This window comes from Pan troglodytes, chromosome 7 (assembly GCF_028858775.2).
Source record: "Pan troglodytes isolate AG18354 chromosome 7, NHGRI_mPanTro3-v2.0_pri, whole genome shotgun sequence".
NCBI classification, from domain to species: domain Eukaryota; kingdom Metazoa; phylum Chordata; class Mammalia; order Primates; family Hominidae; genus Pan; species Pan troglodytes.
In genome coordinates, this window is record NC_072405.2 from 82,318,907 (window position 1) to 82,345,236 (window position 26,330).

The window sequence follows — 26,330 nt, forward strand, 5'->3', positions numbered from 1 at the left end:
TGCTGTTTTATTCTGTTTCACTGATCCATATATCTGTTCCTATGTTAATTTTCTGCTGTCTTGATTATTGTAGCTTTATAGCAAATCTTGAAGTCAGGTAGTGTGGGCCAGCCAATTTTGTTCTTTTCAAAATTGTTTTGGCTACTGCAAAAACAATTTGCAGTAGCCAAATTGTTTTTTTGCATCTCCAAATGTCAGCACTACTTTATTAATTTTACCAAAAAAAAAAACCCTACTATGATTTTTGTTACAACTGCATCGCATCTTCACATCAACTTTGAGAGAACTTAAGTCTTAAATAATAGAGTCTTCTTTAATTTGAGCAGTATTTTATAGCCTTCAGTATACAGGTTGTGTACCTATTTTATTAAATTTATCTCTGAATATGTTTTCACGCTATTTAATTCCCCAACTGCTCATTACTATTTACTAGAAATACCACTGATTTTTGTATACTAACCTTGCAACTTGTGGCCTTACTAAATTCACTTATTCAGTAGCTTTTCAGTAGTTTTGATTTATTATTTTCTACATACAGAATCATGGTGTCTATGAAGATAGTTTTATATCTCCTATTCCAATATTCCCCCATTTGTTTCTTCTTATTGTTGCACTTGATAGAACTCAAGTAAAATGTGGGGTTCTTTGTTGTTTTTTTGAGGCGGGGTCTCACTGTGTTGCCTAGGCTGGAATGCAGTGGCGATCACAGCTCACTGAAGCCTTGACTTCCCAGGCCCAGGCAATCCTCCCACCTCAGTCTCCCAAGTAGCTGGGACTAGAGGCACATGCCAACAGAGATGGGGTTTGGTCATGTTGCCCAGGCTGGCCTCAAACTCCTAAGCTCAAGCAATCTGCCCACCTCAACCTCCCAAAGTGCTGGGATTACAGGCATGAGCTACCGTACCAGTCCTTAAGTATAATGTTGAACAGAAGTGATAACAGTGTGTATTACTGCCTTGTTCCTGATCTTACAAGTATTCAGTCTTTCACTATAAAGCATAATGTTACCTGGAGGTTGTCTGAAGAAGCCATTTATCAGATTAAGAAAGTTCTCTTCCATTCCTAGTTTGCTGAGTCTATATCATTAGTGAGCGCTGACTTCTGTCAAATGCTTTTTCTGCACCTAATGAGATACTGATACGGTTGTTCTCCTTTATTCTATTAATTGGGTTAATTACTTTGATTACTGAATACTAAATTCATCTTGCTTTCCTAGAATAAACTTCATTTAATCATAATGTTATTTAAATTCGGCTGAATTTAATTTGCTGATATTTTGTTAAGAATTTTTATCTGGCTGGGCATGGTGGCTCATGCCTGTAATCCCAGCACTTTGGGAGGACGAGGCGGGCAGATCACTTGAGGTCTGCAGATCAAGACCAGCCTGGGCAATGTGTTGAAACCCTGTCTCTACCAAAAATGCAAAAAATTAGCCAGGTGTGGTGGCATGCGCCTGTAGTCCCAGGTACTCGGGAGACTGAGGCATGAGAATCGCTCGAACCTGGGAAGCAAAAGTTGCAGTGAGTCAAGATCAGGCCGCTATACTCCAGCCTGGGCAACAGAGCAAGACTGTCTCAAAAAATAATAATAATAATTTTTATATCTGTGACCATGGGGGATACTGATCTTAAGTTCACTCTTCCTCATCCTTGCTTTGGTAACTTGTTCAAATTTTCTTCTCTGGTTTATGAGAGTTTTAAAAAGACATTTTTAATGCATCTTTGTTACGGCTTTAGGTTAATTTCTCCCAAATAAAAAAAAATCCTAATTTAACATTATTTTTAACAAAATATTTAAAAAGTTACCTTGCTGCCTATCTTTCAGTTCTATATCTATTCTATAAAGTGATATCTACATGAAGTAGAATCAGTTTAAGAGTTCTGACACACATTCCATGTGTAAAGCATATGAGAAAAGAGAAAAGAATATATTCCCCAAACCAAGGGATGTAGTATACAAAAGGCAAAGTTCTATATCTATTGAAACAAATTGGGCTTTTCACCACTTTATGCTTACTTCATTTATCCAAGAGAATTTAATGTTGTATACTTGGATGACTTTTTCCTATTGGGTTGAACATATGAAACTGACATATTTGTAGGTCAAAGAAACGTCAAATATTGGCAGTTTCATATGGTTTAACCTCTAATTTAATGGCCTTGGAATAGTAACCAAAGTGAGCTCACCCAGTCTGTATGTTGTTTGATCAGTATACAAGCACCATCTGGTGGCAGAAACCAAAACTGTAGGTTTGTAACTGTTCATATCACTGCTGGTACAAATACAGTCATCCCTAGGTTATCTGTGGGGAATTGTTTCCAGGACCTTCACCCTTACCTGCTACAGATACCAAAATCCATGGCTGCTCAAGTCCCTGATATAAAATGCTCAAGTCCCTGATATAAAATATTAATATTTTAATATTTGCATATAACCTATGCACATCCTCCCATATACATTAAGTCATCTCTAGATTACTTATAATATCTAATACAATGTAAATGCTATGAAAATAGTAGTTACACTGCGTTGTTTAGGAAATAATGACAAGAAAAAAATGTCTGTACATGTTCAATACAGATGCAACCACCCTTTTTTTCCTGAATATTTTCAATCCACAATTGGCTGGATCCATGAATGCTGAGCCCATGGATACAGAACCCAGGGATACGAGGGGCCAACTGAATATTCAACATCAACTGTTGTACTTTCCAATATGCTTTTTAAGAGGGCGTTACAAATGAGTGAAAAATCTTATATGCAAAGTTTGAACAACCTCAGAATAGATAGCACACCAACATCACAATACTTAGCAACAAATCATCAGCCTATATAACATAAACTGAAATGTAATATACAAGCTGTTTTCATAAATCAGAATCTTGGCTATTATTAATTTTACTGATAATTAACATAATGCAATAAAGTCAATCTGGATGCTTCAAAAAACTTCTTTCGCCCTATCAAATTTCCACTGATAGCCATCACTATCTGTAAAATGATTTCCGTGTCTCACAGATTTATTTCACAGGGGTACAATGAAAAACCAAGAAGCCTTAAGTAAGTGTCTAATTCTGGCCATAGAAACAAGTAATATTCAGGCAAAATAGTCCAAATTGTTTTCTTCTTGTTTAACTTGCTATGACTCAACATATATTAAAAGAAAATAACTTCACCAACCTAGCTATAAGAGATTGGGCCAAGAACTGGATACATTAGCTAAAGGTAACCTTGAAACAAAATATACTAAACACATCTAATGAGAATGTAGGCCATAAAATTGTTCCAAACTGAGTGTTAACAAATAAACAAACCCTTTGGGGAAGAAAGGATACATCTTCAATGAACAAAGAGCTGATAGATCACTCAAACTTGCGTTGAATCCTAAACTGCCATTTTCTTAAGATATATTACACAAACCTATTCTGAAAGCTCTAGATGTTATACTACCTCTTGCCACGTCTACTTCCAACAAGTCTTTAAAGTCAAAGATAATCTTTGCTACCCTTCATTGTGGCCATAAAGAGTGATAAAATGACTCCTAAATACTTCGTAGGCAATTTAAATGCAACATAGTGCAAATTAAACTCTTCATCTTTCCAAAAACCTGCTCTAACTACTCTTGTGGTGAACAGTATTACTAGCCATCCAAATATCTGAAATTATCCTTAATACCCCAAATGCAATCAAGTCTACCTTCTAAATATCTATAGACACTGTCCCCTCCTCTCCATCTGCACTATTCCAGGCCTGCATCACATTATGCCTGAATTACAACAACATTGTTGTAATTCTTTATCCCTTCAAGTTTTAGGAATATTGCCAAAGCAATATTCCTATAACATATATCCAGTTATTTTATCCCTCAGCTTAAAATCCTTCAATGACTCCCAATCACCTTCAGAATAAAATCCAAACCTCGTGGCATGGACACTTCAGGACATTCAAATCGGGGCCCTGCCTAGACTTCACTCTTCTCATTCCAGACTTACCGAACTGTTTCTAAGTCCATGAATGAACTAAACTTCTCAGGATTCCTAGCCTTTGTTCCCAAAATCTGTATTACTTTTCCTTGCCCTCCTCACCTGGCTAAATCCTAGTTAACCTTGAAGATTCAGTTCATCCCTCCTGGAAGGCTTCTTTGGTGCCCCAATCTGGGTGGGGTGCTTAGTTCCTTCCTAATGTTTCCATAGCACCATCGGGGCACATCTACATTCTGTTCTTTCTTTTGTTTTCCTCTTCTACTAAACTTAAGTCTATTAGACTGCCTGTCTTTCCTCAAAGTCTCTACTCAAACACAACATGTGGCAATGAGTAGGCATGCAATAAATGTCTGCTGAATGAAGATGACCTCACGAAAGTCCTTCGTTTGCTATTACTATCTCTGTTTGCAAATGAGGAAATTAATGGCGGTCCAGAGCCTTGTGCAAGATCACTTAACTAAAAGCATCAGAACTAGGAACTGAACCAAATGTTCTGACTGTAATGGCAATAATTTTCTCTAAAAATCTTTGCTTTTGAGGAACCGCTCCATAAAATTGTACCCTGCAGAGTAGTTTGGATGGGGCTAACCTGTTTCTCCAGGTTGGACATATAACCCAGGCTTGGCTAAAGTAAAGTATGTCCCTACCCCCAACCAAGTTTGAATGATTAATTCCAGGATGGACAGTTTACTCCAAGTGTTTGTGGGGACTTTTCTAATGACTATCAAAAAAAAAAAAAAACTGCACCTTCTTCACTACAAGTCTACAGACTATACAGTGTATGAAGTATAGCAAATGGGAACCGGCTTATTTGAAAACAAAGCAGAGAAAAAAAGAAACGAGCTAGAAAGAGAGAAATAGAAAATGAGGAAGAACAACACTAAAGCCCTACATCCAACCATGCCTGTACATCTCCCCAAGAGATATCCCAGTTACATAGCTCAAAAATTCCCATTTGCACATAACCTAGTTTGAGTTTTGGCCCCATGGAAATCTACACCAGCAGATCAAGGGGCCATTTGGTCTGCTGGTCTGCCATTTTGGCCATTTGCTAAGCAATAATATTTTTTTATCTGTGAATATACAAAATTGAAAAACTGTCTAAATTCAGCCATTCTATTTCTCTAATGTACATAATTTTTATAAGAAAGATGGGAGAACAAAAGCACGAAGTGTTCTCCAAGCTTTACCTTGTACTTTGTCAAATGAATTTTTATATGCTTTCTGCTTTATAATATATCTGTTAGTGAAAAGTGCCTCAAATGATAAAGAAAAATACATAACCGGATGTAATTATTGTCAAACATCTTGGGCATAATAAAAGGAGACAGGTACTTCAGAATCCAAGTTGTATCTACAGAGTTTGCTCATGGATAAATGTTTTTTTCTCCACTCATCATTAAAAAAGAAGAAAAATTCAGTTCTTCTTAGGCCTTTGAATGAGTGCAAGTGGAGAAACCTCATCAGTAGAGGGGGGAAAAACAGCATAGGTAATACCTAATTTTGCTTAATATTGCTTTAGGTAGAAAATAAAAGGACCTTTTCAAAAATCCCTCTAAACGATACCTGTTTCTTGGACTTCACCTTTCATTCCCTGCCTTAAGAAGCTAATGATTAATCTGGGTTCTGACAAGGAAAAGAGCGTCTCCTTGGATCTTTGGCTCCAGAGTCCCTGTAATCCATTCAAGTGTTGCCATCTATAAATTAAGGTCATATGAGAAATCATGGTTGTAACAGCCTACTGAGTAATGGTTAGGTCTGCGCTTCTGTGAGCAGAAAGAGCTTTTCAGTTGAAACACGGCTTGGTAGCTTACTAGTACTTTCCGATATTCTTTTTACCTTTTTGTGATCTGCAGAAAATCATAAAATAAAGACACTCCAAAAAAGGAAAAGTCCACATTATCTATTCATGGAATGGCCTAAGGCACACCCTTTATTTATGACTTTGGAGAAATCATAAATAAAATTATTGTACCCCTCACAACAACCATAAGAATTAGATCTTGGAACTAGAAACTGCCAACAAAGAAAAAATGCCGACATTCTTAACAGAAAATTTAGAAAAGAAAAAAAGAAAATCAAAACCACATGATCCCTGTCTAATTTCACATACTAACTCCTCTCTCCCTTGGTTCACTCTGATCAAGCCACACTGGCCTCTTGAGGCCAATGCCAGGCACACTTCTACTGCGGGGAGTACTTGCTATTTCTTGAGCCTGGAATTCTCTCTCTCTCTCTCTCTCTCTCTCTCAACATTCACACTGCTTTTTCTTTCTCTTCCTTTGAGGTCTTTATCAAAAGCAACCTTCTCAGTGACTAACCACTTCTTATTGACTGACTACCTCCCCTACAAGAACATGAGCTCCATAAGGACAGGGATTAGTGTCTGACTTTTCATTGCTTTAGCACCAGACTTTTTAAAAGTAATAAATTTAGAAGTAATAAAAGTAGTTTATTTCCATTTAAAAGTAATAAATTCACTAGTCAGAACTGTAGCAAAATTTCAATAAAGGACCACAGATACCAAAATAAAACAAATATAAAGATGTAATACTCTCACAAATCTATTTACTAGAGTACATTAGCAATAAAATTAGTATACAATAGACTAGGTGTTCCTTACTCAGGTGACTAAAGATTATCTACTGTGCTGAAGTGGGCAACTAGCTTTATTTATTTACATTGGGGAACTTCAGATTAAACATAAAGGCAATGGGCATATTATACAGAGAAAGAGAAAATAAAACAACTACAAGAGAAATGTGTTGTCCCTTGTGCCTCCTATGCGGTGTGGACACCAAGCTGAGGGCTGGGAAGCCTGCCATTGTATGCATCACAATTAGAAGCAGAGATGTTACAGGAGAGAATGAAATATACCAAGGAAGCCAAGAAAAGCTGAGGGTTTCGGCCCATTAGCAAGGGGAAGATAGTAGATACACTCTGGAAGCATTACCTAAGGGAGAAAAAGACGGACTAGATGCCACCAACTCCAAGTTTCCACACCTCGTGGACAAGGCACATGACCACAAAGAAAAGAGGAACTAAAGGACAACACAAGATGCCTCTACAGAGGTGAGGTATATAGATGCCTCTCCCTTCCTAGCATACAGAAAGCTCCCCCAGGCATACCTAAGAGGAAAAGGGAAGGGCAGAAGTCTAATACAGTGTGCAAATTCTTCTTAGAGAACCTAACCTAAATATTATTATATTTAAAGGAACTATTTACAATTGAATAGAACTAAGTTTTAAATGGATACAATTAAAGATAATTTTTCCCCTAGCAAGCAAGAAACCAAAAAGTATCAGATTATTTATGGACTAAATAAATATCTTCCCTACACATCTAAGTTATGGTATCAGTAAATACATAAAACCATAACAAAAGCACCAGCAAATATCTGATCAAATGTAGGAAAGAATTTCTTAGGCATAAAAGAAGTGAGAGAAATAAAGAAAAATCAATAGATTAGACCACATAAAATTTTAAAACTATAGGATATTAAAAACAAATACACAATTAAAACCCAAATTTTTTAAAGCAGGAAAATTACAACAAACAAAATAGACTGAAGGTTAACATCCTCAACACATAAACATTTGAAAACTGGTGAGGCAATGGAATAAAAATCAGCAAATTAAAACAGACAAATCAAAAAGGATAATAAATATCTAAAAAAAAAACTGTTCAGCCTCACTAGTAATCAATAAAATTGAATTTTAAAAACTACTACTTGATGGCCACATGAGGTGGCTCATGCCTGCAATCCTAACACTTTGAGAGGCCGAGAGAGGCGGATTACTTGAGGTCAGGAGTTTGAGATCAGCCTTGCTAACTTGGTAAAATGCTGTTTCTACTAAAAATACAAAAATTAGCCGGAAATCGCTTGAACCCAGGAGGCGGAGGGTGCAGTGAGCTGAGACCACACCATGGCACTCCAGCCTGGGTGACAGAGTGAGACTTCATCTAAAAAACAAACAAACAAACAAAAAATAACAAAAAAACACTATTTTTTAACTACCAAAGAAGACAAAAACCTTTTTAACTCAGTGTTGTCAGAGTAGAATAAGCATTCTCATATACTGTAAGAAATTAGTACAAACTTTAGTGCAATTGGGCAATGCTTTATTCTTTTTAAAGAATATTCCCCTTATAGTAATATAAGGAAGGAAATAATCAGTGATGTGAACAAAGATTTACATAATGATTATTTACTGCAGCAATCTTAAAAAGGGGGCATAAACAACCTAGATAAAAAAATAGACATACATTTATATACCTTATGAAGCCATATGAAGCATTATGTAGCCATCAAAATTATTTAGTGCCAGGCACAGGGGCTAACGCCTGTAATCCCAGCACTTTGGGAGGCCGAGGCGGACAGATCACTTAAGGTCAGAAGTTCAAGACCCCCAGCCTGGCCAACATAGTGAAACCCCATCTCTACTAAAATACAAAAATTAGCCAGGCATGGTGGCAGGTGCCTGTAATCCCAGCTACTCAGGAGGCTGACACACAAGAATCACTTGAACCCTGGAGGCTGAGGGTACAGTGAGCCAAGATCACACCACTGTACCCCAGCCTGGGTGACAGAGTGAGACTGCGTCTCAAAAAAAAAGAAAGAAAAGAAAAAAAATTCTTAAATATATGACAAATGGCCACTATATTAAGTGAAAAGAGAGGGCTTGTTTTGCATATACAAGATACACAAATTATGATATATCCATACAAAGTACACTAACCAGCAATAAAAAAGGGCAAAACCCAGATATAAGCAACATGGATGAATCCCCAAACAAGAAAATCATTATACAAAGTAAAAGAAGCCAGATGCACATAAATACTGTATGAGTCTAGATATAAAAAGTTCAACAACAGGCAAAAACTAGTCTATGATAATAAAATAGTGATTATTTCTGGGAGAAGGATGTGTCAAGGACAAAGAGGTCTGAGGAAACTCTCAGAGGTGATGGGAACACTCTGTATCTCGATCTGAGTGGTGATCACGTGAGGATATCCGTATGTAAAAAGTCATCAAATAAAGTATAAATACATATATACATACATAAAATAAAGTCATCAAGAGGTATACTTAAGATTTGTACATTTTACTGTATGTCTATCATACCTTCATAAAGTACTACAAAAACTGCATATAAAGGACAACTTCAACTTGGTTAAATATATTTAAATGCAAAGAAAAAAAGAATGTAAAGTACATGAAAATATAAAAGGTGGCAAATTCTGGGATTACATTATTTACATTTTTTCTTTTTTCCCTATAAATTACAAACATTCATGTTCATTAATGTATTTAGACAAATCAAGAAAAAAACTGAGCTCTGCTTGGTAAATGAATGAGAAAGTCAACACTATAAACTGTGAAATGACTTTAAGACTTGGTCTTCCCTGCAACAAATACAGGGCCCTCATGACACAATAAAAACTAGTTCCTTCAGATCTTTTACGTTTGTGGGGTAGGGGAAAAAAAAAAAAAACTAGTTCCTGAAAACTGGGTTTCTTTATTACTTTAAATATTCCTTGTGAACCTGCTTTATCTAAATTCCATGCAAAATGCCCAAGGTCAATTAGATTTACAATGAAAATACTCTTTAGAGTGTGAGAAACTTTTACAACATGGATAAAATAATAATTAAGAACAAAACCAAAAAAGACATACAAACCTCTGATTGTACATGCCCCGAAAGTTGTAATTAGCTCTATAATTTGGGAATGGCTTTGGATCTAATGGCCTGTAGATGGCAGGCTCTCCCCTTTTCATAGCAAGCCCATTCAGTTCCACAGTTGGAGTTATACTGCCTGTTTAAAAAAAAAATTAAAGGCACACAAGTGAAATATCTTCACAATTAAACATGCAAGCTATATTTATACAATGCTTAAATACCATGGAAGAAGGTAAGAATGGATGGACCACCTGTATGATTTTCTAAGGAACTGCAAAAACAAAGTAAAAAACCAAGAAAATAGTTCCTAATAAAATCTTGGGATTTTGCAATGTTTTCTGTACATTAATGACAAAAAATCTGAGTGTGCAATCACTACTATCAAAACATAGTAAACAGACGATTCTTAGATTGCTAACCGTGAATATTATTTTTTAAAGTACTGCATTTCATCATTACTTACCCCAGAAAGCTTGCATGTATTTAATCATTAAAAACATCATCTGTGAATATTTTTATTTATACTTTGGTAATTAAATAACTAAGCATTGGCAAGAAAGTCATCAGTGGTTCTTGGACTTATCTAATGAAAAAAGTTTTTTGAATTTTTTCTATAACCAACAAAACAGAGTAAATATAAGCAATGTTTCCTGAAACTAAAATGTCATCGAATATATTCCTAGCAAATATTAAAGATACGTACAAGTAGCATTATCAATAAAAACAAAAGACTGAAAACAACCTAAACAACCATCAATGCAGCATCAGTTATATAAACGTCCATAGCATAAAACACTGAACAGCTATAAAAGGAGGAAGACTACTACACACCTTGCTTCTTTTATTTTACTTAATATACCTTGGAGGTTATACCTTAGCAGTGTAGGGTATAATGTTAAATGAAAAAAAGCAAGGTACCAAATAGTGTGTGCTTTATATTATCTTTTGTCTAAGAAAGGTGAAAATGAAAATATAAATACATATTTGCTTACTTTTTTTAAAGAATAAACCCAAAACTAAAAAAGAAAAAAGAAGTTACTTAGGAATGGAAGCTGTATGTCTCTGAATGTACACTGTTTCATAGATTTTATTTTGAAAACATGAATTTTTTGCATAATTATAGAAATCAAAATTTCATCCAAAAGGGGTGGGGGAGCAATCTCTAAAATCGAAAGAAAACTGGAACTAAATCTATCTACAGTGACTTAACCACAAAGAGAATTATTTCAAAAGACTTTAAAAACTGTAAAATAGCCATGAGATCCTAAAGAGAAAAAAAAATCTTAAATTGTTTTCAGTAATCACATTGTTAGTAACAAGTAATATGCTTTTACTTAAGTCAAACAAAATTAAATAAAAATGGAGACAAAGTAATCTCTATAAAGAAAACAAAGCAATTAAAACCTAATTGATTGGTGGCCCTAATCATACAAAGAACAGTTATTTCAAATAACTTTAAAATATAGTCAAATAACCACATATTCTAAAGATTTTTTTACACCCTGCAAATAAATCATAAACTATTTTTAGTAATCATGCTGTTAGTAATATTGGTGTCCCTGTCTCACTGCAATTGCTATTATAAAATTATTTTATATATATATATAATATACATAAAATAGACTAAAGAATTAATGTCAGAAACAAGATTTTTAGCATAAAGAGACACAAATATAAAATCAAACACACTACCTAAAACCCTGTAGTTTTAAATCCTAACTGAAATCCTAACTGAAAATATCACAATGAATTCATGATGTATTTTCTCTTAAGGAAAAAAAAAAAGTACTAGGTATTTCCTAGCTTAAGTATCCACTTAAGAGGCCTAAAAGCCATAACCAATCCATTAAGCAATGAGGATGGCCAGCATCCAGAGTTTGCTTTATAATTATCATTTCCCAATTTTTAAAAAAAAAACAATTCTCGAAGAAATGGCTCCTTCCCAAGCATGATACTGACAAATAAAGGGAAAGAACTATGTACTTACCTTGACTTTACAGAATAATCATACTCAGAAAAAACAGATAATGAGGGAAAAGTTCTTCATCTGTTAGCCAGAAGGATTGCAGCTAATGCAGAAGAAATGACCCTCCCATCTGGCAACTACTGATAAAATAATGGATCTTTTCGGCAATGAGCATCGGCAGGCTTCTAAGACCATTAGGTCAACTAGGGAACTTTATGGGAAACATGATAATGGATGAACCAGGCTAGGATAACTGGACCTACTGATCTACTTAAAAATCACAAAATAAAAACAAGAAATTAAATGCCTTCTGATGTAGTACAATAGGAAGTAGACAAAACTACCTATAAAACAATTACCAAAGACTTCAAAACTGAATCTATGTAGCCTCTAGGTTATCAGTTTACAAGAAATACAGGGGACAGGCAAATAGGCTGTACATCACCACGGGTATACCATCAGCAAAACCAAGAACATAGAAATTCTAAAGGACTAATGACCTGGTTTCTTAAATAATCTATGTAGAAAAATAAAGATGTAAAAGGATTCTATATCTTAAAAAATACTAAACAAACTAAACAGACATTATCAACCAAATGCAATAAATGATCCTCATTTTAATCTTTATTCAAATAAACCAATTATGAAAAAAGCGAGGTCAGACGTGGTGGTGCATGCCTGTAATCCCAGCACTTTGGGAGGCTGGGTTGGGGGAAGGCGGCAAGGAGATCACCTGAGACTAGGAGTTTGAGGTTATAGTGAACTATGTATGATCACAACACTGCACTCTAGCCTGAGTGACTGAGCAAGACCTGTCTCTAAAAGCATAAAATAATTTTTTAAAAAATTTTAATGAGTCAATAAGAGAAATCTGAACTCTAGACATTTTTTATTATTAAGGAGTTACTGTTTTGTTTGCTTGATAATGATATTGGGATTAGTTTTTTAAGAGTTATCTTAAAATTCAGTATGTATCTTTAAAGATACATTTACAGATGAAGTGATATATCTGAGATTTGCTTCAAAGTAATCCAGGGAGAGACAGAAGAGAAACAAGACTGGCCGGCCACTGTGAGTTGATAATTGCTGAAGCTCGTGAGGGGTCCTAGGGACATTCACTATCTTATCCTCTTTACTTGTATAAAATTTGAAAAATTCCATAATTTAAAAAAAAATGTAAAATTATGTCAAACTATTTTAAGTACCAAAAGGATAATTAATAAAACATATGTATATATGTTCTAACAAATCATGAAGATGAATATAAAGCTTTTACAGGAAGTGAAATTCACTGTAAATTCTGTAATATTTCATTTGAATCATGCCTTTGTACCACACATTTAAGATCCCATTCATTACATACAAAAATGGGTCCACTTATTGCAGCAGAGAAACTGGGGCTGGCATAAAGTACCAGCCAAGGGGAGGCAGAGCCTGACACAAATGTAAAATTGGCATCCAGATTATAAGCAACCCATCAAGAGTCAACACATTGCTCATCTCATTTCTAAAGAATTAATGTGAAAGCACTGAAGAGTATAATAACAGGAATAAAATCAAGGTTAAGAAGAGGAAAAAGGGAAAAATAAAATGAAAAGGAAGACAGCCAAGGAGGAAGAAAGAAGAAGAGCAAAGAAAAGTTAACCTAATGAATATTAAGTCCAATTAGTCCAAATCCCTAATTTAATATACACATTTAACGGCAAAAGAAAGTCAAGCATAAAGAGACTCTCTGTGCTTACTTTTTCTTTCTTTCTTACATAATTTTACTGCAGGGTAAGTAAAATGCACAAACCTTAAGCATATAGCTCAATGAATTAGTACATATGTAAACACTTACGACTACCGTCAGATCAAGATATGAACATTTCCATCACCCAGAAGGTGCCTTCAGCCTCGTTCCAAGTCAATATCCACCTCCCCAGGTTGCCCATTCTGACTTCAGGCATTATAGATTCATTTGCCTCTTCTTCATATCTAAACATGTACCACTTTCCATCTTGCTTCTTTCACTCAACGTAATTTTGTTTGCATATATTAGTATTTTAAGCTTCTTAAATCACTAAATAGTATTCTACCGAATGAAATACCACGATTTGTATTTTGCTGTTGATGGAATATTTGGTCTGTTTCTAGTTTGGAGCTATTATATATAAAGCTACCTTGAACATTCTTTAATAAGTCTTTTAGTTTTAGATGAGGAAAAAAAATAACAACAACAACAAAAAAATGCTGGGTCACAGAGTAGGTTTATGTTTAACTTTATTAGAAACTGCCTAACAGGTTTCCAAAGGTATTTTTTAAACACCAGAGCTGTCTATGCCTTTAAAAGTTAAAATTTTAAATTTCATAAAGATTTCAGTTTAATAATTAACATGTTAATCTGCTGTCCAAGATTTATGTCACTTTGAATTCTATTTTGCAATAATCATACAGTCACAAATAGCATAAGATTCAAATGCGGAAAAAAAAGAAAATGAAAAGCTTGAAAGATTTCATCATTTAAGGAAGGCAATAAATAAGAAATATGTTTGAAAATCACCAATGAGGTGATCTGAATGCACTGTTGAGATGTACTGTCTGCCACTCATACCATAAATTGTATTTTAAAATAGGTAAAAGTGTTGTATTCATATCATTTAAATGAATAAATAACCTCATACACATTCCTCATTAGAAAGTAAGACTACAGTGCATTTTCTTAGAAATGTTACAAACTGGTCTTAGTGAAGGAAAATAGAAGAGAAGCAGAAGAGCAAAAACCATGCTGAAAGATTTCCAACTCCTAGAGCAAAGTATCTCCATCTCTTTCATACAGAACTAGACTGACACCCCTACATGTGCATACCTACTTTATATATACAATAATGCTTTCATAGAAAACATTTACAGAGTAACTTCAAACTATGAGATGCCTCCAAGTAATGTTAAATACCATTATTTTGAGTGTGGGAGAGTTGGATCCAGGTTTCATAAAGATAATCATCACATAGGGTTTCTTGTGTATTATAAGGCTACAATGTTATTTTGTTTAAGTTTTTTGTTTGTTTGTTTGTTTGTTTTTTGAGACAAGGTCTTGTTATGCCACCCAGGCAGGTCTTGAACTCCTGGGCTCAAGCGATCCTCCTGCCTCAGCCTCCCAAAGTGCTGGGATAACAGGGTGGGTCACCGCTACCGGCCAAGGCTATTGTGTTGACACTGTAAACACACCATCAATTTTTGGGGGGTTCTTAGATAGATTAAAGGAAATTTCTATATTTACCAGTGATAAATACAAAAAGGCTAATTAATTAGGAGTACAAACGTGCATAAGAATTTTGGATTCCTATATGTGGCGTGTAAAAAAAAAATGCTACAACTAGTTTTCAAAAAGGAACATGTTACTAACACTTAGAACAGCTCTGTAGAAAGTTAAAAAAAATCCCAGGAAAATAGCAGTCACTGAATAAGTATTTGTTGAATAAATAAACTGATTAACTGAGAAACCAGTGATTAATTGAGAAACCAGAGCTCCATGGAGAAATGTCTGGCTCCAGGGCTGGGGCAAGGAAAATACAAGATGACCTAGGAACACTTTATTATGCCAGAAAGTAAAAATGTCCAGAGCATGACGGAGAAATATCAAAAGGGCAAAGGAGTCAATTGGAGGGTCTGTACCACTAGCCAAACCTGGAATCATTTAAGCAACAAAATAGATAATGATAGTAACAAATTATAAACTTTTAAGTAGAACAGGAATCCAAGGGGCTACAATGACATAAATAGGCAAACAAAAAGAAGATGAGGGAAAAGCAAAAGCTACCTTTGGGTACAATGCCAATTAACAAATATAAAAAAGAAACTGGAATTTTAAAAATCCCCCTTTGGCAACCTTCAGGGTCATAACTGATTCAGATGAGAATCATCAAGAGATGCTAAATCTGGAAGGTGAAAGGAAGCTTGATGAGGAGCAGAATATTTATACATATATATACACACATATATACACATATACGTATATATGTACATATGTACATATACGTATATATGTACATATGTACATATGTACATATATACGTATATGTGTATATATATACACACATATACGTATATATGTACATATATACATATATGTATATATGTACATATATATGTATGTATACATACATATGTATATATGTACATATATGTATGTATACATACATATACACACACACACACGCTCAAAATGTCTCCTCAGAAAATACTTATTACTTACTATTCAACAACAAAACATACGGATTAATTAACTTTACAGCAAAGAAGCCTGGCATACTCCTCACCGCATGACAAAAGTCGTCACTGATGGGACAAGTCAATCTCAGGCGTCTCCTCATAGAAAGCACTAAGTCCAAGTCACTTTTGTGGTATTCATGCTAAAATGCATAAATCATGAGGAAACACCAGACAAACTCAATTGAGGGGCATTCTAAAAACTCTGTGGTCCCATATTCTTCATAAATGTTATGGTCATAAAAGGTAAGAAAGACTGAGGAACTGTTTGTTACAGATTGAAGTGGAATGAAGAGAAATGTTAAGTACATGTAACACATGGTCTTGATTAGCTCCTGGAGCTGTAAAGGTCTGGGATGATTAGTGAAATCTGAAATGGAGTCTGTGGATTAAATGGTAATATGGATCAAAGTTAACTTCCTGATAGAACGGTGTCCGTGTCCTTAAGAAATACACATTGAAATATTAAGGGGTAATGGGACATCATGTCTACAACTTATTCCCAGATGGTTCAGAAATGCTATCAATGGGGAATAAAGGTGAAGGATACATGGGAAGTCTATGTACTATTTCCACAAATTGTATATAAATCTGAAATTACTTCCATAGTTTAAAAAAAATAAAAGGGAGAAAGCAAAACAGTTCTATAATATATTCCCAATTACTAACAGATCAACCACGCTGCAAATGAACTTAACTCCTTGTTAGGATATAACTTCTTTTTAAGACCCATCTACACACTGTGGAGTCAAGACTGGATCTTTCCTCCACAGACCTATTACTTCTCAATACTGAGTTACAGTCACCAGGTTTACAACAAAGGTGCCACTACACTGCAGAGGGGAATGGACTATCTTTTCAATAAATGGTGCTGGATTAAATGAATGTCCATATGTTTTTTAAATGAAGAAAAATATTGAACTCTACCTCACATCATACATTAAACTCGATTCCTGACAGACTGTAGATCTAAACTGTAAAGATCTAATAATACTGCTTCTAAAACTAACATGAGGTTATCTTCATAAACTTGTAAGAGACACAGGTGTATTAAATGGCACACCAAAAAAGCGCTAACTATAAAGGAAAAGACTAATAAATTAGCTTCCACTAAACAAGAATTTTGTTTTTGTTTTTGAGACGGAGTCTCCTTCTCACCCAGGCTAGAGTGCAGTGGTGCAATCTCAGCTCATTGCAACCTCCGCCTCCCAGGTTCAAGCGATTCTCCTGCTTCAGCCTCCTGAGTAGCTGGGATTACAGGTGCACACCATCACGCCCAGCTAATTTTTGTATTTTTAGTAAAGTTGGGGTTTCACCATGTTGGCCAGGCTGGTCTCAAACTCCTGATCTCAAGTGATCCACCCACCTTGGCCTCCCAAAGTGCTGGGATTACAGGTGTGAGCTACCGTACCTGGTCTCATTGAAAAGAATTTCTATTCATCAAAATGTACCCTTAGGAGTATAGAAAGATATTTGCAATACACATATCTGATAAATTATATGAATCCAGAATATGTAAGAACCCTGTAAGCCAATAAAAAGTAGAAAAAATTTTAAAACAGACAATGCAGATTTTTAAGTGGGAAAAACATTCCAACCAGCACTTTACAACAGAGCCTAGCCTAATGCCAACAGGCATATGGAAAGATGCTCACCTGCATTTGTTATTAGAGAAATGCAAATTAAAAACACAATGAATTACTATTATACCTCTCAGCATAATAGCTAAAATTTTGAAAGCTGGAGATATCAAATGTTGATGAGGATGTGGACAGCTCTCATACCACTGGTGGGAAGGTAAACTGACATTCTTTGACATTATGTATTAATACCAAATACATTCATAACTATGACCCAACAGTTCCAATCCTAGATATATTCCCAAGAGAAATGTATGCATATAAGAATACTGTTCACAGCAGTATTATTTCTAATAGCTCAAAACTGGAAACAATTCAAATACGTATAATAGTACAATGAATAATATGTAAATTATGTATACTTATGCAATAGAATACTACATAGCAATGAAATACTATACCATTAAATGCAACATAGATGACTCTCACACACAATATTGAGAAAAATGAGCTATCACAAGAGTCTACTGTCTGATTCCAACAAGAAGGCACAACTAATCTGGTAGAAATCAGAATATTGGTTTCCTTTAGAGTTGTTTAACCAACTGAAGTGGGCATGAGGGAAGCTTCCATAGCAATAGTAAAACATGTGGTGAAGTGTTCACAGCATAAAAATTCATCAAGCTCTATAACTGTAATGTGCCCTTGTCTGTATACAGTATTAGACTTTATTTTAAAAGTTTACACCAAATAATCGATTCATTCTCTCAGCTTACTACAACACTCAACCATGGAAATTCTTATCTCCACTGGGGCCTTTCAGACACTCTCCTGTTTCCTTCCTCTGATTCTTGCTGGTTTACTTCCTGCTATAATCCTCTAAATATGGACTTGACCCAGAGCTCAGCATACAATTAACTGCTCTTGCTTTACATTATATGCCTTAGACAGCTTGTTCTGTTCCATTCCAAATGCCACTCTCAACACTCCTGCAGAGCGGGAGGCATACAGTACTCAATGCACGTGAGTGTCTTTCTTTCTTCACCCATAAACTATGGCAATGGTTTTTTAGTGTCTCCCACCTTCCCTTTACATGTCAAACTGAGCTTCCTAAAATACTCCTTTAAATGCATCATGCACTGCTCATGAATATTAATTCCTCCCAGCTACGTGTAAAACTTAATCTCGTAAAGCTAGCATTCAAGTCGTCCCAATTCACTCACTAACTACATCTCCAGTCTTACCTCCTACTAGTCATTTACCTGCTCTAATTAAAAACCATCTATAAAAATTTTTTTTACCAAATCCATTGTCCAGATTCCTACTTCAAAGCCTTTCCTCATAGTATTCCCTCCGGCTAAAATATTCTTTCCTCTCGTCTATAACTGCCTACTTTTCGGTCAAGGCCTGTATCTTACTTCAACTACTTCAGTCCATGTTTATCATTACCTGTAATACTGATGGCTGTTATTGTCTACTTGGCACTTAATCTTTACCATCAAGTTATGTGTTCATATATAAGACTGTAAGACACTCACTGAAAGGGACAAGGTTTTATATCTCTTAGATATGTAAAAAGCAAGTGTTAAATATATCATGGTGGTGGTATGCTACTAATGATCAACCAGTATTCTGAAGAGGCTTTTAAAACTTAGAGAAATAGACAATCCTTTAGGAACTTCAAAAGGAAGAGAATAAGTTTTTTTTCTATTATAATAATATTTTGGCTTATTTAAGCTTAATAAATACTGCAATCAGTTGAATAGAAGCAGAGACTTGCAATCAGAAAGCCATGGATTCTGCAGAGTAGTCCTTGAAAGGGCAGAGAATGTCAACCTAGCACAGACCACATAAGAATGAAACAAGTGTCTATGTGATTTGATTATGAATATAAGCAAATAGAGAATGATTAAATACATTTTAGAGTTATTGTTGACAGGCACAAAATCTTTTTTTTAACCTCCATAACAAAAATATCTAAGGTGAAATTAATATTGACTAGAAGGTAACCACTTGAATTAATCAGTTAACAAATGAATGAGTAAATGGATATATGGCTGGTACTAAAGTTATAGTAATTCCATTAACCTAATGTTATCAATTAATACACTATGTCCAAAATACAGGTTTGCCTTTCCCAATAGATAATGGGACATATAGATTCACTGAGGTCACCCGGAGAAAATGATGGATATCAGGCAGAACTAACTTGCAGCTCCCACTCAGGACAAAACAGCATGTGGAGACTCACAATGTAAACTCTGCTCCAAGAACCACCACAAGAACATACCAGGAAAACTGAAAGAATTCACAGACCCTTTGAAAGAAGCAGCTTGCCGCTGCAAACTCCATGAGACAGCCAAAACACTGTGAGTGCCCAAAGTGTGAGAGGGGGAAAGTCTGCCTCCAAACACACATCCTCACTGGGGAACCTGAAAATCCAGATCACAGAAGAATTTAACCTTACCTAGGACTGAAACAAATTTAGAGAGCCGAGCGAAACATAAAAGTAGAAGAAGCAGGCCAGGAATGGTGGGTCATGCCTGTAATCCCAACACTTTGGGAGGCCAAGGTGAGTGGATCGCTTGAGCCCAGGAGTTTGAGACAAGGCTGGCTAATATGGTGAAACCCTGTTTCTACTAAAAATACAAAAAAAAAAAAAAAAAATTAGCTGGGCAAGGTGGTGCACACCTGTAATCCCAGCTACTTGGGAGGCTGAGGCAGGAGAATTGCTTGAGCCCAGGAGGCGGAGGCTGCAGTAAGCCAAGATCAACGCCACTGCACTCCACCCTGGGCGACAGACTGAGACTCCACCTAAAAAAAAAAAAAAAAAAAAACTAGAAGCAGCAGTGATAAGAGACCCCTGTAGACACTCCCAGTCCCTAGGGAAGCCATTTTTTTTTTTTTTTTTTTTTTTTTTACTTTCATCTCACAGTGGTCCTTGGGGAGGGCAGTCAGTGGAACTGGGGAAGTACCACAGTGAGAAAGACTTCTAGCTGAACGCTGTAGTAATTTTGACTGAATGCAAATTTTCCTGGGCAGAATCTGGGCGGGGGGTGGGGGAGGAGGTAGGAATAGGGGCCCGGCGGGAATAGGGGGCCAACGGAAAGTACAGATATGAGAACAGAAGCCACTGCAGGCAGGGAGGGGCAAGGCCTGAAAGCCCTGCTTGCTTTCTTAGCAGGAAGACTTCTAGCCTAGGGCAAATGCTTTTTCTGCAGACACTCCCCAATACCAGCTTGGAGTCCAGTAGCTCCACTGGGTAGCTAGACCCAGAAGAAAAATAACCATCGCTGCAGTTCAGCTCTCAGGAAGCCCCATTCATAGGGAAAGGGGGAGAGAACCACATCAAGGGATTATCCCTTGGGATAAAAGAATCTGAACAGCAGATTCAAGATCTTGCCTCTGACACAGTATATCCAAATGAGAAGGAACCAGAAAAACAATTCTGGTAATATGACAAAACAAGGTTCTATAACACCCTCAAAAGATCACACTAGTTCACCAGCGATGGATCCAAACCAAGAAGAAATATCTGAATTACCAGAAAAAGAATTCAGTAGGTCGGTTATTAAGCAGCTCAAGGAGGCACTAGAGAAAGGTGAAAGGCAACTTAAAGAAATTTTTAAAATAATACAAGACATGGATGAAAAAATTTCCAGAGAAATAGAATCATAAATAAAAAAGAGTCACAACTTCTGAAAATGAAAGACACACTTAGAGGCATGCAAAATATACGGCAAAGTTTCAACAATAGAATCAAACAAGCAGAAGAAAGAACTTCAGAGCTCAAAGACAAGGCCTAATGAAATTAACCCAATCTGACACAGACAAAGGAAAAAGAATTTTAAAAAATGAACAAAGCCTCCAAGAAGTTTGGGATTATGTTAAACAACCAAACCTAAGAATAAGTGGTGTTCCTGAGGAAGAAGAAAAATCTAAAAGTTTGGAAAACTCATTTGAGGGAATAATCAAGGAAAACTTCCCTGGCCTTGCTGGAGAGCTAGACATCCAAATACAAGAAGGTCAAGGAACACCCAGAGAATTCACTGCAAAAAGATCATCACCTAGGCACACAGTCAATCAGGTTATCTAAAGTCAAGTCAAAGGAAATAATCTTAAGATCTGTGAGGCAAAAGCACCAGGTAACCTATAAAGAAAAACCTATCTGATAAATAGCAGATTTCTCAGCATAAAATCTACAAGCCAGATGGAATTGAGGTCCTATCTTTAGCCTCCTTAAATAAAATAATTATCAGTCAAGAATTTTATGTCCAGTGAAACTAAGCTTCATTAATGAAGGAAAGATAAAGTATTTTTCAGGCAAACAAATGCTGAGAGAATTTGCCACTATCAAGTCAGCACTAAAGAAGTAATAAAATGAATTATTAAATCTTGAAACAAAGCCTCAGAATACACCAAAACAGAACCTCCTTAAAGCATAAATCTCACAGGGCCTATAAAACAATAACACAATGAGAAAAAACAGACAAAAGGTACTGGGACAACAACTAGCACAATGGATAGAATAGTACCTCACATCTTAATACTAATGTTGAATGTAAATGGCCTAAATGCTCCACTTAAAAGATACAGAATGGCAGAATGGATAAGAATTCACCAACCAAGTATCTGCTGTTTTCAAGGGACTCACCTAACACATAAGGACTCACATAAACTGAAGGTAAAGGGGTAGAAAGAGATATTTCATGCAAACAGACACCAAAAGCCAGCAGGAGTAGCTATTCCTACATCAGATAAAACAGACTTTAAAGCAACAGTTAAAAATGACAAAGAGGGACATTACATAATGATAAAAGGACTAGTCCAACAGGAAAATATCACAATCCTAAATATAAATGCACCTAACACTGGAGTTCCCAATTTATAAAACAATTACTACTAGACCTTAATAAATGAGACAGAGGGCAAAATAATAATAGTGAGGGACTTCAATACTCCACTGACAGCACTAGACAGGTCGTTAAGACAGAAAGTCAACAAAAAAACAATGGACTTAAACTATACCCTACAACAAATGGATTTAACAGATATATACAGAACATTCTACCCAACAACTGCAAAATGCACATTGTATTCATCAACACATGGAACATATTCCAAGACAAACCACATAAGCCACAAAACAAGTCACAGTATATTTAAGAAAATCAAAATTATATCAAGTACTCTCTCAGACCACAGTGGCATAAAATTGGACATCAACTGCAAAAGGAACACTCAAAAAGCATGCAAATACATGGAAATTAAATAACCTGCTCCTGAATGATTGTTGGGTCAACGATGAAATCAAAATGGAAATTTAAGAATTTGAACTGAATGATAATAGTGACACAACTTATCAAAACCTCTGGGATACAGAAAAAGTGGTGCTAAGAACAAAGTTTACAGCACTGAATGCCTGCATGAAAAAGTCTGAAAGAGCACAAATAAGACAATCTAAGGTCACACCTCAAGAACTAGAGAAACAAGAACAAACCAAACCCAGCAGAAGAAAAGAAATAACAAAGATGAGAGCAGAACTAAATGAAATTGAAACAAAAGAAATACAAAAGATAAATAAAACAAAAAGTTGGTTCTTTGAAAAGATAAACAAAATTGATAGAACATTAGCAAGATTAACCAAAAAAAGAAGACAGAAGATCCAAATAAGCTCAATTAGAAACAAACAGGAGATATAACAACTGATACCAGAGAAATACAAAATATCATTCAAGGCTACTATGAACACCTTTACACACACAAACTAGAAAACCTAGAGGAGCTGGATAAATTCCTGGAAATATACAACCCTTCTAGGTTAAACCAGGAAGAAACAGAAACTCTGAACTGACCACAGCAAGACTGAAATGGTAATTTTAAAACTGACAACAACAATAAAAAAAGCCCAGGACCAGACAGATTCACAGCTGAATTCCAACAGACTTTCAAAAAAAGAACTGGTCTTAATCCTATTGGCACTATTCCAAAAGACAGAGAAAGAGGGAATCCTCCCTAAATCATTCAATGAAGCCATTATCACCCTAATACCAAAAACAGGGAAGGACATAACAAAAAAAGAAAGCCACAGACCAATATCCCTGATGAACATAGATGCAAAAAATCCTCAACAAAATATAAGCTAACTGAATCCAACAGCATATCGAAAAGGTAATTCACCATGAACAAGTGGGTTTCATACCAGGGATGCAGGGATAGTTTAACGTCCACAAGTCAATAAATGTGATACACCACAGAAACAGAATTAAAAACAAAAATCACATGACATCTCAACAAAGAAAAAGCATTTTACAAAATCCAGCATCCCTATATGATTAAAACCCTCAGCAAAATCGGCATTGAAGGGACATAGCTTAAGGTAATAAAAGCATCTATAACAAACCCATAGCCAACGTTATACTGAACAGGGAACAAGTTGAAAGCATTCCCCCTGAGAACTGGAACAAGACAAAGATGCCCACTTTCACCACTTCTATTCAACACAGTACTGGAAGTCCTAGCCGGAGCAATCGACAAGAGAAAGAAATAAAGGGCATCCAAATCGATAAAGAGGAAGTCAAACTGTTGCTGTTTGCTGATGATATGATCGTATACCTAGAAAACCCTAATGACTCAACCAAAAAGCTCCTAGATCTGATAAATGAATTCAGTAAAGTTTCAAGATACAAAATAAACGTACACAAGTCAGTAGCTCTGCTATACACCAACAGCGACCAAGCTGAGAATCAAATCAAGAACTCAAACCCTTTCACAATAGCTGCAAAAAAATGAAATACTTAGGAATGTACCTAATGAAGAAGGTGGAAAGAACTCTACGACAAAAACTACAAAACACTGCTGAAAGAAATCATAGAGGATACAAACAAATGGAAGCACATCCCAAACTCTTGGATGGGTAGAATCAATATTGTGGAAATAGCATACTGCCAAAAGCAATCTACAAATTCTATGCAATTCGCATCAAAATACCATCATCATTTTTCACACTACTAGAAAAAACAATGCTAAAATTCATATGGAACCAAGAAAGAGCCCACATAACTAAAGCAAGACTAAGCATAATGAGCAAATCTGGAGGCATCACATTACCTGACTTCATACTATATTATAAGGCTATAGTCTCCAAAACAGCACGATACTGCTATAAAAATAGGCACATAAACCAATGGCACAGAATAGAGAACCCAGAAATAAAGCCCAATACTTAGAGCAAACTGATTTTCATCACAGCACACAAAAAATATAAAGTGGGGAAAGGACATCCTATTCAACAAATGGTGCTGGGATAATTGGCAAGTCACATGGAGAAGAATGAAACTGGATCCTCATCTCTCACTTGATACAAAAATTAACTCAAGATGGATCAAAGACTTAAATCAAGACCTGAAACCATAAAAATTCTAGAAGATAACATTGGAAAAACTCTTCTAGACATTGGCTTAGGCAAAGGCTTCATGACCAAGAACCCAAAAGCAAATGCAACAAAAACAAAGATAAACAGATGGGACTTAATTAAACTAAAAAGCTTCTGCACAGTTAAATAAATAATCAGCAGAGTAAACACACAACCCATAGAGTAGGAGAAAATCTTCACAAACTATGTATCTGACAAAGGACTAATATCCAGAATCTACAAGGAACTCAAATCCCCAAGAAAAAAATAATGCCATCAAAAAGTCAGCTAAGGACATGAATAGATAATTCTCAAAAGAAAATATACAAATGGCCAACAAACATGAAAAAATGTTCAACATCATGAATTATCAGGGAAATGCAAATCAAAACCACAATGCAATACCAACTGATGTGGTTTGGCTGTGTCCCCACCCAAATCTCATCTTGAATTGTAATCCCCATAATCTCCATGTGTCAAGGGAGAGACAAGGTGGAGGTAATTTGCATCATGGGGGCGGTTTCCCCCTTGCTGTTTCCATGATAGTGACTGAGTTCTCACAAGATCTGATAGTTTTGTAAGGGTTTGGCAAGTTCCTCCTTCAGTCTCTTTGTCTCTTGCCACCTTATGAAGAAGATGCCTGCCTCCCATTCACCTTTAACCATGACTGTAAGTTTCCTGAGGCCTCTCCAGCCATATAGAGCTGTGAGTCAATTAAACTTCCTCCTTTCCTTCATAAATTACCCAGAATCAGGAAGTTCTTTATAGCAGTGTGAGAACAGACTAACACACCACCTTACTCCTGCAAGAATGGCCATAATTTAAAAATAAAAAAATAAAGGATGTTGGCGTGGATGTGGTGAAAAGAAACACTTTTTTTTTTCTTTTTTTTTTTTTGAGATGGAGCCTCGCTCTGTCACCAGGCTGGAGTGCAGTGGTGCGATCTCAGCTCACTGCAACCTCCGCCTCCCGGGTTCACACCATTCTCCTGCCTCAGCCTCCCAAGTAGCTGGGACTAAAGGGGCCCGCCACTGCCCGGCTAATTATTTTTGTATTTTTAGTAGAGACGGGGTTTCACCGTGTTAGCCAGGATGGTCTCGATCTCCTAACCTCGTGATCTGCCCACCTCAGTCTCCCAAAGTGCTGGGATTACAGGCATGAGCCACTGCGCCCAGCCGAAAAGAAACACTTTTACACCACTGGTGGGAATGTCAACTAGTAAAACCACTATGGAAAACAGTATGGAGATTCCTTAAAGAACTAAAAGTAGAACTACCATTTGATCCAGCAATCCCACTACTGGGTATCTACCCAGAGGAAAATAAGTCATTATATGAAAGAGACACTTGTATACACATGTTTATAGCAGCACAATTCACAATTGCGAAAACATAAAACCAGCCCAAATGCCCACCAATCAACGAACGGATGAAGAAAATGTGGTGTACATATAT

General features: G+C 36.0%; 1 protein-coding gene across 21 annotated transcripts in view; it reads right to left on the minus strand.

The window, feature by feature from the left end:
• The window catches only part of STAU2 (staufen double-stranded RNA binding protein 2), a 325,206-nt gene that overhangs the window by 242,797 nt on the left and 56,079 nt on the right, over window positions 1-26,330 (minus strand). For 18 of the 21 annotated variants that reach the window (XM_054656829.2, XM_009455516.5, XM_024345190.3 and 15 more), the window contains one exon: window positions 9,666-9,801. The exons of the other annotated variants lie outside the window; for them this stretch is intronic. In XM_054656829.2, the coding sequence (XP_054512804.2) occupies window positions 9,666-9,801 (136 nt within the window). The remainder of the gene's footprint in view (window positions 1-9,665; window positions 9,802-26,330) is intronic. 21 annotated transcript variants of the gene reach the window in all.